Raw genomic sequence first — 18,624 nt, 5'->3', positions numbered from 1 at the left:
GGAGAAGCGAAATAGAAGCATTCTGTTTTAAGGTTCTTACATTATACTTGAAGTGGAAAATATTATTTGAAGGTAGACTGCAATAAGTTAAAGATGTATTTTGTAAACCCTACTGCAACTACTAAAAGAAACAAACCAAAAATCAGTATAGCTGACAATGGAGATAAAATGAATCTTAAAAAAAAAAACACCCTATTTCAAAAGAAGATAAAAAAGAAAGAAGGAACAAAAAAACACACATGGGATAGAGAGAAAACAAATAACAAGATGGTAGACTTAAACCTAACTTTATTAATAATTATATTAAATGTAAATTATCTAAACATCCCATTTAAAGACAAATATTCACAGACTGGATTAAAAAAAGCAAGATCAAGGAGCTTTCACTTCTGTTGAGGATGCAGAAAGTCACAACATACTACCTCTCCTATCCTAAAAATGAATGAAGACTTGATAATCTATAAAATCACACCTTTTCATGAACCCGTCTGAAAACCGAGGCTGCAAGAAAACCAAGTGATTTGAATTCCAAAGAATGGCAAAACCTCTCTTAGAAGAGAGCAGACACTTCAGAAGTATCAAGGTAATGAAAAACAAGGAGAGACTGAAAGTGTCACAGATTGAAACTCTAATACACTGTTGATAGAAACACAAATTAGGACCCGGTGCCAATTGGGAAAAAAGTCAAGAAGTACTGGGGAGTTAGGATGGAATGGATATGGTAAAGATATATCATTGACTTCAAGATTCTGAAAATGGAAAATGAATGGTCCTTACCGTCCATGAAGTCTATAATAGGCCAGCTGAAGTGCAAGCTGAATAAATGTATCAGGGTGAAGCATCATCTTCTTGGTTAGCTTTTTGCCAAAAGACGTAAAGGCATACACCAAAATCTGCAGATCAGATGCCTATCAAAAAGAATTAAATGGGAACAGTAAAAAATCACTTAAGGAGAATACCCCAAAGATAACCAAATTATCATTTGCATTAATCATCAGACATAAATAATGAAAGGTATTAAAGCTATAATTTAAAAATGTCTTATGCTGTCATGCTTGGATGATAGCCAAATTTTTATATCTAGTCGTTACAAGTAGTTACTATCTAAGAGAAAAGTGAAAAATGTACCTGCTTCAGATATTGGGCTTTAGCTTGGTTGATACAGTCTAATATTTTCTCATCCACAGTGAAAACAAGCTCCTCTGGAAGTGGTATATCCCGTACTTTTTCTGAACCCTGACAATAGGGAAGACTTAAAAACATTATATCTGTAGAAATATGAGAAAAAGGATGAATATTTGTTCTAACATACCTTCCATCTTCCTTCATTCTCAAAAATCTTCTCATCAACATAGTGGCTGATGTTTACTATAACCATTGCATCATAAGGAGCATGCTAAAACAAAAATACACAAGATTTTGAATACTTCACATCAATACTTTATGTCAAGTTAAAACTTGACCAAATATATTTTTTGTGTGTATGAGGAAGATCAGCCCTGAGCTAACATCTGCCAATCCTCCTTTTTGCTGAGGAAGACTGGCCCTGGGCTAACATCCATGCCCATCTTCCTCCACTTTATATGGGACGCCGCCACAGCATGGCTTGACAAGTGGTGCGTCAGTCCGCGCCCGGGATCTGAACCCGCGAACCCTGGGCCACCGCAGCGGAGCATGCGCACTTAACTGCTTGCGCCACCGGGCAGGCCCCTTGACCAAATATTTTATTTTCACTTTCCCTCCATTCTTAACACATAATAAAGTGCAGAATTCTCAAATGCCTCGCCTCCTAATGATAAAGACATAGATATTCTACAGTATAGTATATATCTGCTGTATTTTACTTTCTGAGAAAGAACAGATATTTAAAGTTGGAAGCATCTAATTAGGGCTCTTGAGGTAATGGGGAGGGGTGTAAAGTAAACATGAACAATCCAGAAAACATAAACTGCCATTTGTACTGGAAGTCAAAGCAAGTATATGTATATATGCAATACTAAGATGTTCTGGAATTATAAGAGCACTGTGGAAAAGCATATGAGGATGGCAGACTATCTGAAGGCTACACTGAGGATGAGTATGAACTTCTGTAGGTAAAGACATAGGCCACTAGTTGAGTATTAAAAAATATAACGATTTTGTGTACATATCTACAAGAGCATTCAGATGTGGCAGAAATAGTCTTCAATGTTTAAGGAATGTGGCAAAGATGGGCTGAGTTACCGGGGTGTTACAGGTTTGACAGCTATATTTAGAGAAAGGAATTGCAGCTAGTGAATTTTTCCACCATTTATTTTAGAGGACAAACTTGCTGCCTTATTTTCTCCATGTTCCTTTGATGAGAATTACACCAGACGGTTTTTTTCCCTCTGTGTTACTGCTACCACTTTACATTAAACACAGCTACCGTTCACGAACTGAATGTGACATTGCTAGCCTTGGAGAGAAAAACGGGAGGCTTAGGACATGGACCCAGCCCACCTGGGTCCAGTTTCAGAGGGAGTAATTAATTGTCTTAAATATCACCCTAACACTACACAGCTCTGCTGCCTATGTGATGGCCCAATGGAGCCTGAGAAGCAGAGTATACTGTTAGCACGTAGGTAGCAGCTACAACATCAGGAAAATGCTCACAGGGGAGGTCAATACAAGATGCATGAGCAGCTCATCCCACCTGTCAGCAAGAGCATGCATAACAAGACTCACAGCTTACTGACAACCCCCTTTCCTAACCGCATCTTACAACTGTGTAGTGCTTTAGAGCTTTACAAAGAATTTTCACAGATATCACATATATTGTTTCATGTAAGACAACAGTATTAATTTCTAAGTCTTTTACTGGAACCAGTAAGAAAGAGCAAGACTGAAGGATGTAAGTCTCTTTGACTTATAATTCTACCCACCCATCTCCTGGTGGAAAGCTAATAATCCATTTCAGAAAAAAAATGTCAGGAAATGTAAAAAATTCAAATACTTTCCCAATAATTTATTTGTTCACATAAGTTTTATCTTTCTTTTTTTTCATTTATATGGAGGCAATATATGTAATATACTATTTAAAAATGTGGACTTTGGTTCTGAGTCCAAACCCCACCACTTGCTAGCTGTGCAACTAGGAGAAAGTTACTTAATTCTTTAAGTAAACTGCCTCATCTGTTAGTGGGGATAATAATACCTATTCTCATATTGCTGCTGTGAAAAATGATTTTAATAATGCTTATAAAGTACTCACTAAAGAACCTGGCCCACACAGTAATTAGCAACTGCTGTTATTATTAACAACTAGTGTTTGTTATATGCTTCCTATGTGCTCTTCACAAAGCCCTATAATAAAGCCTATATAGAGAAGACAAAAGAGGGGACCTTAGGATTTTAAATCCCAAGAGGGAAATGCAATTAATTAGTATAATCACAAAAATACATATTCAAGCACCAATGGAAGACAGCAACAACATGACTTTGGATTACAACAGTTTTACTTTACAGCCTATACAATTTACTAATGATGTTTTACATAGGTTAAATTACATTTTCTATAATCACCTTAGGTTACAAGGGAAACCTACATGGAACTTTAAACTCGGGTTATCAAGTGGAGATAATCAGATTGATATTATAAATATATAGGTGTTAATGCATACACACAAAACATGTCCATACACTTACTATAGGAAAGCATCTCAGTTGTGAGGAGACTTATGCTGAGACGAATATTAGGGACCAATATTCTTTATTCAGAGATAGAAAAGATCATTAAAGTTATTTTTACCCTGAATTTGAGCAAACAGCAGGATGTTGGTGCTATTAGTAAAAATCAAAGTAGTGCAAAGTGGTTTTCTGGGGGATTGAGAGGGAGGGAGGAAAGCAAGATGATGAGTTCTTTTTTGATGATGAGAGCAACTTACCCTTATGTAACAATATAACATCCAGTTTTAACAATTTAACATATAGTTAAAGAAAACTCTCAAAATGAGAATAATAGGTGAAAACTGGAAAGGATAACCGCAAGCTACCAAAATGGTCAATGAAACTATTAAACCAAGGAAGAGAGCAGGCACAGGGGAAAAAGGTATGACTAAAATTAAGGTCAGTTTTAGAATCAGTAGAGCAAAACACTGTTAAGAGGATGGAGGTAGTGTCAGATTCGTATGAAGAGGGTAATCAACTGCACCAGACACATCAAAGAGAAATGGAAGGAAGAAGCCAGGGGGCAGTTAGCTACTTTACAAAGGGTAGTTTCCAGGGAATAAGAAGGGTATAAACCAGTCTGAAGAGGTCAAGAAGAACCAAACAAGGAACTGAAGAGAAGAAAACTGAGGCAATTAACAAGAAATATTTTGTCAACAATGGACTCCAGGGAAGAGGAAAGACAACAAATCTTTAAAATGACTCATGGCAATCTTTCACTCCGATGAGCTACTATAATAGACATCTAGTTTTATTACCTGCTCATCAACCTCTCCACCTTCTTCTGTGATAACAGCAACTTGATTTTTCTTTAGGTAACCACGACGCATCTCTGTGGTGATTTGAATGAGAGTGAGTCTACTCCCTAGGTTCTAATGTTTGGCATGTGACCCAGGCCAGACAAATCACAGCACTTGGTTCCCTGGAATGGGCACATGATTCACACAGGCCAATCACAACCAATGAACAGTACTCCCAGGACTTTTGCTGGAAAAAAAAGCTGGCTATTTCCATGAGGAACACTAATCTATGAAGAGAGCTGTGAAGATATGAGACTGTGAATACAACAATTACATGAGGGATCAGCCCAGTGGCGCAACGGTTAAGTGCGTGCACTCCGCTGCAGCAGCCCAGGGTTCGCAGGTTCGGATCCCGGGCGCGTACTGACACACTGCTTGTCACACCATGCTGTGGCGGTGTCCCATATAAAGTAGAGGAAGATGGGCACAGATGTTAGCTCAGGGTCAGTCTTCCTCAGTAAAAAGAGGAGGATTGGTGACAGATGTCAGCTCAGGGCTGACCTTCCTCACAAAAAAAACAAACCAAAAAACATTACATGGAGTAGTCTACTTAAAAATAAAGCCAAACATAGGAGAGTAGTGCCAAAAAATGGAGACAGAAATTCTAATGAAAGCATTTGGTCACTGGAAATCAGTTTTACCCAAATTTAGCTGTACCCTCATGCCAACAAATATCTTCTTAAACTAATGCCAGTTTGATTCAGGTTTCTATCACCTAAAGCTGAATACTGATGAGTACAACTATTGAACTCAAATCAGCCTAACAGGTCTTGTTAGTATTTTACAGTCACTAAATGCTTATGTAGGAAAGCCACCAAAAACAAACAAAAATCTACCTCATGCTACTTTATACCAAATTATATACTTTATGAAAAATATTACAATGAGATTATAAGTGTGTATTACAACTCTGACTTAGGCTGATTTTTTAATTTTCTTGGACCTCCTGAATGTCCATCAGAAAATGGCAAGGTAGAGCTAATAAAGATGACAATGGGAGAACAGAAGAGAAGTAAGTTTTTTTTTTTTTTATGAAGAAGGTAAAAAATGGCATTACATACCAGACATTTTAATATCCATAGTGTAAACAAATAATGTTCCAAAGATCATGTGCCATTTTAGGAAAAATAGTTACACAAAATTATTAGGCAAATCTAGAAATAAATCCACATACGTTTCTCTGTGCATAGAATATATACATAATGCTATATCATATCTTTTAAAGTAGGTTGTAATTCTCAACAAACAGGTAACAGTGGATTTTAAAGAGCTTATACTACATAAACATACATGCAAATTCCATACTCACCAAACTGTGAGCCTTACTATAGGTGAAAATAACTTGTCCTATACTCTACTTTCACTGAGAATTCATAACTAAACCTTTTACTATAATGCCAGAGAACTCTTTGAGTGTTTTAAAACTTAAAAGAAGTGTTATAAAACACTTCTTTAAGTGTTTACTTATACTACCACAGCACAGCATGTATTGGACTTTACTGCCATTAAATTAACCTAAAAGATTAAAAGGAAAAAATGACTTCAGTAGTTTACTTACATCACAATTACAGCCAAATACTCCATTAGAAAAAGAAACCAAGTTATAGGATTTGTCACCCCAGCGTACTGTTGGGTCTCCAGTAAGAAGCATTGCAGTTATCTAAAATAAATTGAAATATTTCCAAGTTAAAAAGATTTTCATATTGGTTTGTAAGTATTTATATCTTAAATATACATATATTATCTCACTTTTCCTTGTCAGGTAAACCAAATTTAATAAAATAATAACAATTATACTCAAGAGATAATAATAATATTCTGGCCCTGACTTTAGATATTTTTCAAAATGTCAAGAAATGCTACTAGAAAAAAGAATGCTGTACAATATTCATGGATGTTTAGAGAACGTACAATGGAAAGGAAAAGGCTTTTGCAACTTGAATAGTGTAAAAGGCCTTGGTAGGTTTAGTCATTAAAGTCTCGTTATGGGCCGGCCCCGTGGCTTAGCGGTTAAGTGCGTGCGCTCCGCTGCTGGCGGCCGGGGTTCGGATCCCGGGCCCGCACCGACGCACCGCTCCTCCGGCCATGCTGAGGCCGCGTCCCACATACAGCAACTAGAAGGATGTGCAGCTATGACATACAACTATCTACTGGGGCTTTGGGGGGAAAAAATAAATAAATAAAATCTTTAAAGTCTCGTTATGAGGAAAATATTTCAAGAATTCATATCCCACTAAGCTTATTTCTCAAATGGTAGGTTTTGGCCCATTAGTGAGTCATGAAATCAATTTAGTGCATCACAGTAAACATTCTTTACAAAAAGAAAGAATAAAATAGAACATAAATATCAGAGTATATCACAGATAGTAAAAGTAATTACTGTTTTATGAAACTTCTATTACATATGCGTGTGCGCACATGCGTGTGTGTGTGTGTGTGTGTGTGTAGTGGGCTGCAATCTAAATGTGTATCTATAGATTGCTGTAAAAAAATTTTGAACACTGCAATAAAACATATTCTTCCTCAAGAAGTCTGGTGATTCTTCTACTAAAAAAAAAAAATGCAGCTAACGAAGAGGAAAAGTTGGTTTCTAGCTACGAGGTTTTTCAATCCTGTATTATTTTATTCCCATCATTTAATATTGATGAATGCATTATGAAATAATTTAAGTGTTTTCTAAAGACTATGAGACTTCTACAAATATGACTTTTATTATTTCCCAGGAAATGATAATATTACCCCCAGGGGAAAAAAAACGAAGTAAGGCCACATTTACCCTTAAACTCACTGAAATCAGTGTATTCAATAAAACCAAATGATAAAATAAATTACTTATAAGAGTGAAATAATTCTTAAAACAGACCTCACCAACTAAGGTGTCAAGGTACACTCGTGTGGGTAGATTACATAGATACAGGTAGATTCTCATGTCACCTTTGGCATGAGAAGTTCATTTAGTCCAGTGCTCTGTGCAAATTTTCTATATACGCAATCAATGAAAAGATTGGGAAACACTGACATGTGATATGCAAACAATAGTCATACTTCCTTAAACAATGTTCAAGATATATCTGAACAGAACCAAACAATGGGGCAAGAATTTACAAAGCATTATTTATTTATGTATAAGCTTCGATTTGGTACATGTATATATCACAGCTAAAAAAAAGTTTTGAGAGCCTGCATGTAACAAAAAAATCTCACATTCAATATACACAAGAGTCCTCCAGAAAAATCTGTAGGAAGAAATAACGGAACAAGATAGTTATGTACCTGAGAATAATCTTCTGGTGTTACATGTGGACGGCCATCCTCTATGGAATATACCAGTAAACTGCTCTGAATTTTTTCTAACATAGTCAAGTTCTCTGGATCAAGACTAATCAAATATTCTCGTGCCTAAAGGCAAGGAAATAATGATTAAATGTTACATATTAAATACAATATGTCCAGAAAATCTCAAAATAGTTTCTTAGGGAAAAAGTTCATTAGGAAAAGCATAAATTAGGGGCTGGCCCCATGGCGTAGTGGTTAAGTTCACGCGCTCGGCTTTGGTGGCCCAGGATTTGCGGGTTTGGATGCTGGGCACAGACCTACACACTGCTCATCAAGTCATACTGTGGCAGTGTCCCACATACAAAATAGAGGAAGACTGGCACAGATGTTAGCTCAGCGACAATCTTCCTCAATCAAAAAGAGGAAGACTGGCAACAGATGTTAGCTCAGGGCCAATCTCCCCCTCCCCAAAAAAAGTGTAAATTATAGTTAATAACACTGCATTGCATACTTGAAAGTTAAGAGAACAGATCTTAAAAATTATCATCACAATACAGACAGCTAATTTTCGACAAAGGTGCTAAGAACATGCAATGGAGAAAGGATAGTCTCTTCAATAAATGGTGTTGGGAAAACTGGACAGCCACATGCAAAAGAATGAAAGTGGACCATATGCTATCGCCATTCACAAAAATTAACTCAAAATGGATCAAAGGCCTGAAGGTGAGACCTGAAACTATAAAACTCATAGAAGAAAATATAGGCAACACACTATTTGACATTGGTTTTAAAGGAATCTTTTCGGATGACGTGCCTACCCAGACTAGGGAAACTAAAGAAAAAATAAACAAGTGGGACTTTATCAGATTAAAGAGCTTTTATAAGACAAATGAAACCAGAATCAAGATGAACAGACAACCCACCAGCTGGGAGAGAATATTTGCAAAACATACATCTGACAAAGGGTTGATCTCCATAATATATAAAGAACTCACACAACTGAACAACAAAAAAACAAACAACCCGATCAAAAAATGGGCAGAGGAAATGAAGAGACACTTCTCCAAGGAAGATATACAGATGGCCAATAGGCACATGAAAAGATGCTCAACATCACTAATCATCAGGGAAATGCAAATCAAAACAACACTAAGATAGCACCTCACGCCTGTTAGAATGGCTATAATCACCAAGACAAAAAACAACAAATGTTGGAGAGGATGTGGAGAAACAGGAACCCTCATACACAGCTGGTGGGAATGCAAATTGGTGCAACCTCTATGGAAAACGGTATGGAGATTCCTCAAAGAATTAAAAATAGAGATGCCCTATGATCCAGCCATCCCACTACTGGGAATCTATCCAACGAACCTGAAATCAACAATCCAAAGAGGCTTATGCACCCCTATGTTCATTGCAGCATTATTCACCATAGCCAAGAAGTGGAAGCAACCTAAGTGTCCCTCGACTGACGACTGGATTAGGAAAATGTGGTATATATATACAATGGAATACTACTCAGCCATAAAAAAGACAAAATCCTCCCATTTGCAACAACATGGATGGGCCTGGAGCGTATTATGTTAAGTGAAATAAGCCAGAAAGAGAAAGACAAACACTGTATGATCTCACTCATATGTGGAATATAAACCAACACATGGACAGAGAAAACTGGACTGTGGTTACCAGGGGCAGTGGGGGTGGGGGGTGGGCACAAGGGGTGAAGGGAGTCATATATATGGTGATGGACAAACAAAAATGTACAACCCAAAATTTCACAATGTTAGAAACCATTAAAACATCAATAAAAAAAAAAATTATCACAAAAAAAACCTTTTGTAACTATGTATGGTGATGGATGTTAACTAGAGGTATTGTGGTGATCATTTCACAATATATACAAATAGAAAATCATTATGTTGTACATCTGAAAATAATACCTTACATGTCAATTATACCTTAATTAAAAAAAAAAGAAAAGTATAAATTATAACCTTAGCCCACCGAGTTCGCTCCTCGCTAGTTAATGCTGCTACCCCGGGTCCATCAGGTTCACTATGGCACTTCTTGTGGATGTATGTCAATTGCCTTATGGAAGATTAAAGAAAGAAGATTCAAAAAGAGCACAGGCAGGATCACTAGCTACTCTGGCCTTTAATAGATCATAATGTTTATCAGTATTTAAATGTTTTGATATATTATCCAAAGGAAGAGATTATGATCTCAACAGCAATGGATTTATTTCCTACACTACATCTTTTTTTTAAAAAAGCAATTACATGGCCTATTAACACCAAAAGTATATTTAACAATAACTTAATAAATTTGGTGTTTGGCTGATATAATTTATACTTTCAAAATGTACATTCACTTCTAGGGTCTAAGTAAATACTCCTTACATTGGAGAACTTGAAAAATATTCTGGTAAATAATCTCAAACATCATGCACATCTTATCTAACTAAAAACTATGTGCATCTATATTTAACAGAGGACTTACTCTATACCCAATTAGTATTTGTCTTTAACCCAAAAAGTAGAAGTACCATGTGGACAGTTTCAAATGTTTTCACACGTGCGTTGTTACTTATATCCATTATAAAGACTCTATTAGATAAGGATAAATTATTTCCCCCCATAGCATTCTATACTCCCAGATCCCTGATAAGTTTCATGTATCTTTAAACATACAGCAGGTTATTATATGAGGAATCTCAAATAGTCAAACTCATAGAAGTAGAGTAGAGTGGTGGTTGCCAGGGGCTGGGGTAAGGAGGGTATGAGAAGGTATTAGTCAAAGGGTACAAAGTTTCAGTTATCCAAGATGACTAAATCCTAGAGATTACTGTATAACACTCTGCCTGTAGTTAACAATAATGTATTATGTAAAAAAAATTTGCTAAGAGGGTGGATCTTATGTTGTGTTCTTATCATAAAAAATTATTAATAATTAAAAAAGAGAGTGGGAAACTTTTGGGGATGATGGATATGTTTATGGTATAGATTGTGGTGATGGCTTCATGGGTGTATACTTATCTCCAAACTCAGCAAGTTGTACCCAATAAACTTGTACAGCTTTTTGTATGTTAATCATACCTCAATAAAGTGGCTTAAAAAATAAATTCTCTGTTCAAAAAAAAAAGAGGTACAGATTTAGTAACTAGGATAATCCCTCTTTTCCTTTAATTTAGATATCTATGCAACTGTTTTTCATCTACAAGTGCAATTTTTGATATTTATAAGCACAAAGGTTTGTATTAACAGTATTTCACTTCAGAAGCATACATCTTTAAAAATATTCTACACCTGATATTTCCTCACAATCTGTTTTCTGCCTTCATTACTTTCCACTCACTGGTTCTGTACTCCAGTGATTATCTTGAAGCTGCATTTCTGCAAGTTACCAATAGCATCCCATAAAACAAACCTAGTAGCTTTATCTCAGACTTATTTTCTTCATCATACAGTGTTTAACACCCAGGAGTAAATCTTAAAATTATCGCTGCCTTGGCTTTTGTAGCACTGTTCCATTGTGGTCTCCCTACCTCACTGACTTCTCAGTCTTTTTCACTGACCATTTATTCTCCTTCCACTGACAAATGCGTGTTTCCCCAAATTTCTGTGTCAAAGAATTATGAGGCAGATGCTGGTAAACTTAAAACAAAAAGAAATTTATTCGGGGTTTGTTAGGACTGCAGCCTGGGAAGCACAGATTCAAGTAGCACTTGAATTGTGTTCCAACCGTTGAACCGAGAAGAAAGGTTTTATAGTAATGGCTAACAGAGGCAAAAAAAAAAAAAAGAGAGAGAGAAGGAATGTCTGTTAACAAGTTCCAGGCACGACGTAATCATTGGGACGAGGGTCGGCTGAAACAAGCCATTAATCTTAGGAACGTGGGAGATGACTGACAGACACAGGGTCTCTGTCCCGATAATCTTAGCTTCCTGACAGGAATGTGGTCTCTGTTCCAGTAATCTTATCTTCCTTGAGAAGACTTGCAGATGCATTTCAGGCATTTAATGAATTCAAGAGTTCATCTCGAAGGAGGAATTCGTTTGTCTCCTAATGTCCGCTTGGCTCTATTTTAGCACCTTAGCAGGAGAGACTCCACCTTCTTTGTATTCCACTTCTGTGACTGGCCTCCCCCAATCTCTTCTACAAGTTTCTCCCTTGGTCATTTCATCCACTTCTTTTATAGCTTAAACTATCACCTTTATGTAAGAGGCAACCAAATCTCTAACTTCAACCTCATTTTCTCTCGAAATTCCTGGTACCAAATTTCCAAACGCTTGCTGGATATCTCTACCTCAATTTCCTCCAACATTTCAAACTGGATGTACATTTAAAAATTATTTTCCTGCCCTCTTCTCACAAAAATAAACAAACAAAAACACCTGATCTTAGAAGAAAACATAGGTATAAATTTTCATGTCCTTGGATTAGGCAATGGTTTCTTAGCCACGACATCAAAAGCACAAGCAACCAAAGAAAATAATAGATACATTGGATTCTGTCAAAATTAAAACAACTTTTGTGCTTCAAAGGAGGCCATGAAGAAAGTGAAAAGACAACTCCAGAATGGGACAAAAATATTTGCAAATTATATATCTGATAAGGGACTTGTATCCAGACTATATAAAGAAGTCTTACAACTCAGTAATAAGAAGACAAATAACCCAATTAAAAATTGGCAAAGGATTTGAATAGACATTTCTCCAAGGAAGATATACAAATGATCAATAAGCACCCAAAAAGATGTTCAATATTATTGTCATTATAGAAATGCAAACATAAACGGCAATGAGATCCCACTTCACACCAACTAGGATGGCTATTATCAAAAAGGCAGACAATAACAAGTGTTGGTGAGGATGTGAAGAAATTGGAACCCTCATATACTGCTGATGTGAATGTAAAATGGTGCAGTCATTTTGGAAATAGCCTGGCAGTTCCTCAAATGGTTAAACATAGAGTTATAACCCAGCAATTCCACTCCTAGGTATATACCCAAGAGAAATGAAAACATATATCCACCCAAAAACCTGTACACAGATGTTCATGGCAGCATTATTCATAGCAGTCAAAAAGTGGAAACAATCAAATGTCCAACAACTGATGCATGATTAAATAAAATGTGGTCTATCCATAGAATGGAATATTATTCAGCCATAGAAATGAAGAAAGTACTAATACATGCTACAACATGGATGAACCTTGAAAACATTTTGCTAAGTAAAAGAAGCCAGACACAAAAGGACATATGTTATAAAATTCCATTTATATGAAATGTCCAGAATAGGCAAATCTGTAGAGATAGAAAATCAACTGGTGGTTGCCTAGGGCTGGTGAGGTGGGAGTGTTTGAGAGATATGGGAAGTGTCTGCTAATAGATGGGGTGAATGGGGAGTTACTCCTTATGGGTTCAGGGTCACTTTTGGGGGTGACAAAAATGTTCTAAAATTGACTGTAGAGATGGTTGCACAAATATCTGTGAATATTAAAAACATGCTGAATTGTATACTTTATTTTTTTTATTTTTTATTTTTTTTTGTGAGGAAGATCAGCCCTGAGCTAACATCCGTGCTAATCCTCCTCTTTTTGCTGAGGAAGACCGGCTCTGAGCTAACATCTATTGCCAATCCTCCTCCTTTTTTTTTTTCTGTTTCCCCCAAAGCCCCAGTAGATAGTTGTATGTCATAGTTGCACATCCTTCTAGTTGCTGCATGTGGGACGCGGCCTCAGCATGGCCGGAGAAGCGGTGCAGGATCCGAACCCAGGCCGGTAGTGGAGCAGGCGCACTTAACCACTAAGCCACGGGGCCAGCCCTGAATTGTATACTTTAAATGGGTGAAAGATATGGTGTGTGAATTATATCTCAATCAAGTTGTTATTAAAAATGAGAAAAAAAGAATTGAAACGGTTGCTCCTCTTCCATTGCCTCCCCCTATTATAATACTATCTGCCTACTCATCCAAGTCGGAAAATCTCAGTCATATTTAATACCTTCTTTTCTTTCTAAATCCAGTCACCAATTCTTATTAATTTTATCTCCAAAACATTTTCTGCATTTGTCCCATCTTTTAAAGTCTCATCTCTTACTTCTTTCCTGGATTACTGCAGTAGATTTTAATACATCTCTTTTGAGGCTCCAACTCACTAAGATTCAGAATCTGACTGGGTCTGGCCCAGTACGTAGCGGTTAAGTTCACGTGTTCCATTTCAGCGATCCGGGGTTCACCGGTTCGGATCCTGGGTGCAGACCTATGCACTGCTCACCAAGCCATGCTGAGGCAGCATCCCACATAGAAGAGCTACAACTCTACAACTATGATACACAACTATGTACTGGGGCTTTGGGGAGAAAAAAGAAGAAGATTGGCAACAAATGTTAGCACAGGGCCGATCTTCTTCAAAATAAGTAAAAAAAAAAAAAAAAGAATCTGACTAGTCTATCTTACACTTCTAATATACATCTTACATTTCTAGATAAAATTTCCTAATGTATAGGACTGGCCTGATCACTCAACTCACATACACACACTTTTGTTTTATATTAAGCAAGGGGAATTTAAAAAAAAAAAAAACCCTGGTTAACTAATCTCTTAGAGCTCCATCTGCATGTGAAAACACAGAAATAAATGACTGCAATACAACATTATAATCAATATAATAGAGACAAATAGAAGGCACACAAAGAGACTAAAGGAGGCTACTCCTTGGGGCTTAGACAGAGGAACGGGAATGGGAAATTAGGAAATAGTTAACCTTGTGGTGACACATGAACAGAGACATAAAGCATGAGTAAGAAAGCTTACTTTACTCAAAAGGTGGACAATGCAGGAGAGGACGTTCCAAATAGACAGGACGAGAACATGCAAAGATCACAGATAATCTGACATGTTACAAGAACGGCAAGCAGGAAACGGGGTAGGAGTATAGGATGCACAAGGAGGAGGCGCAGGACACAAGGCTGAAGAGATAGGCACAGGTCAAATCTAGACCACAGCTAAGGAACTGGGACTTGATTCTAGACCACAAGGAACCATTTAAGAATTTTAAGCAAAGGTGAGATACAATCAAATTTGAATTTTAAAGCCATAAAACTGATGAGTGCAGAGAACGTATGGAGGCAAGAAAACCACCATAGAGGTTGAAGTAACAGAGAGTTAAAAATCTGAACAGGGGCCAGGCCAGGTGGCGCAAGCAATTAAGTGCTGGTGCTCCGCTGTGGTGGCCTGGGGTTCGCCAGTTCGGATCCCAGGCATGCACCAACGCACCGCTTGGCAAGCCATGCTGTGGCGGCGTCCCATATAAAGTGGAGGAAGATGGGCATGGATGTTAGCCCAGGGCCAGTCTTCCTCAGCAAAAAGAGGAGGACTGGCAGATGTTAGCTCAGGGCCGATCTTCCTCACAAAAAAAAAAAAATCTGAACAAAGAAAACTTTGATTTAATTTTTTAAAGAGAAAACAGAAATCCATATTTTTATGTGAACTCTCCTGATTTTTAAATAGTGAGTCAAATTCTCTGTTATCCAACCAAAACAGGTCACAGGCTGAATTTAGCCCACAGATGACATGTATGCCATTTCTGGAAGAGTGGCTTTCAGTTATCCAATTAATAAGCCTAATTTAATAATTATGTCAAATTTGGACCAAATTAAAAAAAATAATGAGAACACACACAAATATTATTCAAATCACAAAAGCAAAACACCTAAACGAAATGATGGACAAATGTGCCTACATCAAAATTAACAATGTCTGTACAATTACCAAAAACATTTTTTAAATTAACTGGAAGAAAATGTTTGCAACACATATTATCGATAAACGATTAGTGTCCAGTCATATAAATAACTGCTACAAATCAATAAGAATAAAAAAGTAGCCAATAGAAAAATAGGCAAAAGCAACTCACAGAAGAAAAATTACAAATGGCCTATAAACATATATAAAAATATTCAACCTCACTAGTAATGATGTGCCAGTTCAAGAACAATGAAAACCATTTGTCACCTGTCAGTTCACTGTGTTTTAAGTTGAATTATACCACGTCAGCAATGATGTGGAGAAGTGGGTATCCACATAAAATACTGGCAAGGAACATAATAATGCTGCTTTGGATGACAATTTGACTCAGTTAAAAATTTTAAGTGTATATATCATATGATCCAGAAATTTCACTTCTAATAAAGCATAGATATTTTCTCTCAAATACACAAAGAGGCATGCTTGAAAAAGTTCATTGTTGCAGTAACAAATGGAAACCAGCTCAACGCTCAATGTGTACTAATGGAGAAATGGTCAAACCATAGTACAGTCACGCATCACTTACCGACAGGACAGTTCCGAGAAATGCATCATTAGGCAATTTCATTGTTGTGCAAACATCATAGAGTGTACTTACACAAACCCAGATGGTACAGCCTACTACACGCCTAGGCTATATGGTACTAATCTTATGGGACCATTGTTATATGTGCGGTCCTTCATTGACCTAAATGTCATTATGCAGTGCAGGACTGTATATCCATTTGATGGAATTCTATGCAACAGTTAAAAAGAATAAGGTAGATGTACCTGTTCCAATATGAAAATATCGCTGTCTTATTACTGACTGAAAGAAGCGAACTGCAGAAAAACACCTAAAATAACATTATTTTTTAAATGAATACAACTACTCCTTCCTCATGCTACATACAAAAATCAATTCTAGGAAGATTGTTGTTTTTTTATTTTTTATTAATTTTTTTAAGGCTAGTCAAGTGAAGCAGTGGGAGTGGAGAAGGAACAAAGAAATCTGTAACTGGCTGTGATCAATTAATTGTCAACACCACCACACTAGGACCAGCTGGCAGATTGTTAATGTGAAAGGCAAAACAATAAAATTATAGAACATAGTATAAGAAAATATGTTCTTGACACTGGGTTAGGGAAAATTTTTTTAAAACATGACACGAAAAGTAAAATCCATATGGTAAAAGATTAATAAATTGTACTACATTCAAACTGAGAACTTCTGTTGATCAAAAAGATGCCTTTAGTAGAACGAAAGGGCAGTTACAGACATCTACTCTGTGGATTTCAACACATAAAACCAACAAATATCTCATATCCAGAAATGTATAAAGAACTCCTACAACACTCATACACTAGTGGATGTGCTTATTGGTACAACTATTTTGGATACACACATACCCTATGACTCAGCAAGTCCTCTCCTGGGTGGAAATGCATGCACATGGGCATCAAAAGACTTGTACAAGAATTTTTACAACAGCATTTTTTGTATTAATGAAAGCTGTCAGCAGCCTAAACAATTACCCTTGGGAAGGAGGGAAGGCACAGTAACTGGGAAATGGTATGAGGGGCTTTCTGGAGTACTAGAAACGTTCTATATCTTGACTTGGGTGGTGGTTACATGAGTATTTAGCTGTATACTTCTGTGTGCACATTTGTATATGTTTGTCGTACTTAATAAAAATAATTTAAAATATATATAGATACATACAACTCAACATCTATTAGACAGTCTAGGAAATCTGAACAATTGATTGTATATTAACAATATTAAAGAATTCTTGTTGATATTTTAGAAGAAGTCATTAGGTGTGATAATGGTACTGTACATGTATGTTTTTAAGAGTCCTTATATTTTTGAGATACATACTAAAATATTTATAGTGAAAGGATATTACATCTGAGATTTTCTTTAAAATAATCCATGAAGGAGTAAAGGAAGGAGCACAAGGAGGCACAGTTGAAACAAGATGATGAATTTGTAATTGTTGAAGCTAGGAGTTGATAACTGTTAAGTTAGGGGAAGAGTACACGGAAGAGTTTCATTATATAATTCCCTCTACATTTTGAAATTTCCCATAATACTTTAAATAACACTTTAAAAATATAAACATACAAAATAATACTATATATATACTGCCATTTCTATGTATGTAATACATACTATGTATAAAATATACATATATATTCTTTTTTAAAAATCTATATGTGCATGTAAATTCACTCCAACAGACCTGGAAGGATAGAATACACCAATCTAGTAATAGAGAGTAATTCTGGGGCAGGGAATGAGATTGGTAATATTTGTAATGTTTTCCTTTTCTCCAAGTAGAGAATGTTAATTTTTGTTAATATCCAAGTAAATATTCATATATATCTAGTAAAATAAAATAAATTTAAATCAAAAATAAAGTAGACTTTTAAAAAATAAGCATATATAAAATTCTTATTTTTCAGCTTACTCTTACCTTATTAAAAGGCAATTCTGAACATTTATTTTTTAACTCAAGCAAAAGCTTAAGACCTAACAGGACTCAAGAAAGTAGTTTGAAAACCTGAGGATCTCTGGTGGGGTGATCAAACATCCTTCGTGTATTACATCAAAGACAAAAACTCGGCCACGACAGAGGACTACAACGTGACTTGGACAATGCCCTTCATTCTCTGGAAAAAGAAACAGAAAACACAAGACTCAAATCTCTCAATGTTAAACAAGAAAAAATAATATTCCTCCAATATTTTATTTATCATATATTCATCAAATATATCACATGAACACAAACACTTTAATAAGGTGATGGAATTTCAGTTATTATGATATAAATACAAGCTCTTGAAACCTGTCCATATGAAACATCTAGAAATCCATGAGAGTTTCAAATATTTGTACACCTTGAGACTCATATAAATCCCAAACTACTGTAGGGATTTCTAGTTTTATTTATGGATTGGAATGGGAAGGGGAAAAGGGTAGCAGAGGAATCCTGGAGGAGAGCTATCTGAATTAATCAGTTTCTCTTTGGGAATATTTTAATGTTGATTGCTCAGATAATTTAATTGCAG

The 18,624-nt window shown here is 36.2% G+C and overlaps 1 protein-coding gene across 5 annotated transcripts in view; it reads right to left on the bottom strand.

The window, feature by feature from the left end:
- CROT (carnitine O-octanoyltransferase) overlaps positions 1-18,624 on the bottom strand; it is a 56,462-nt gene that overhangs the window by 14,684 nt on the left and 23,154 nt on the right. For all 5 annotated transcript variants that reach the window (XM_058524755.1, XM_058524780.1, XM_058524774.1 and 2 more), the window contains 7 exons: positions 18,117-18,225; positions 9,758-9,851; positions 7,761-7,886; positions 6,046-6,147; positions 1,313-1,396; positions 1,129-1,236; positions 778-908 (listed from right to left, as the gene is read on the bottom strand). In XM_058524755.1, the coding sequence (XP_058380738.1) occupies positions 778-908; positions 1,129-1,236; positions 1,313-1,396; positions 6,046-6,147; positions 7,761-7,886; positions 9,758-9,851; positions 18,117-18,225 (754 nt within the window). The remainder of the gene's footprint in view (positions 1-777; positions 909-1,128; positions 1,237-1,312; positions 1,397-6,045; positions 6,148-7,760; positions 7,887-9,757; positions 9,852-18,116; positions 18,226-18,624) is intronic.

Source organism: Diceros bicornis, chromosome 3 (assembly GCF_020826845.1).
Source record: "Diceros bicornis minor isolate mBicDic1 chromosome 3, mDicBic1.mat.cur, whole genome shotgun sequence".
Lineage (NCBI taxonomy): Eukaryota > Metazoa > Chordata > Mammalia > Perissodactyla > Rhinocerotidae > Diceros > Diceros bicornis.
This window is presented reverse-complemented; position numbering and strand designations above follow the sequence as displayed.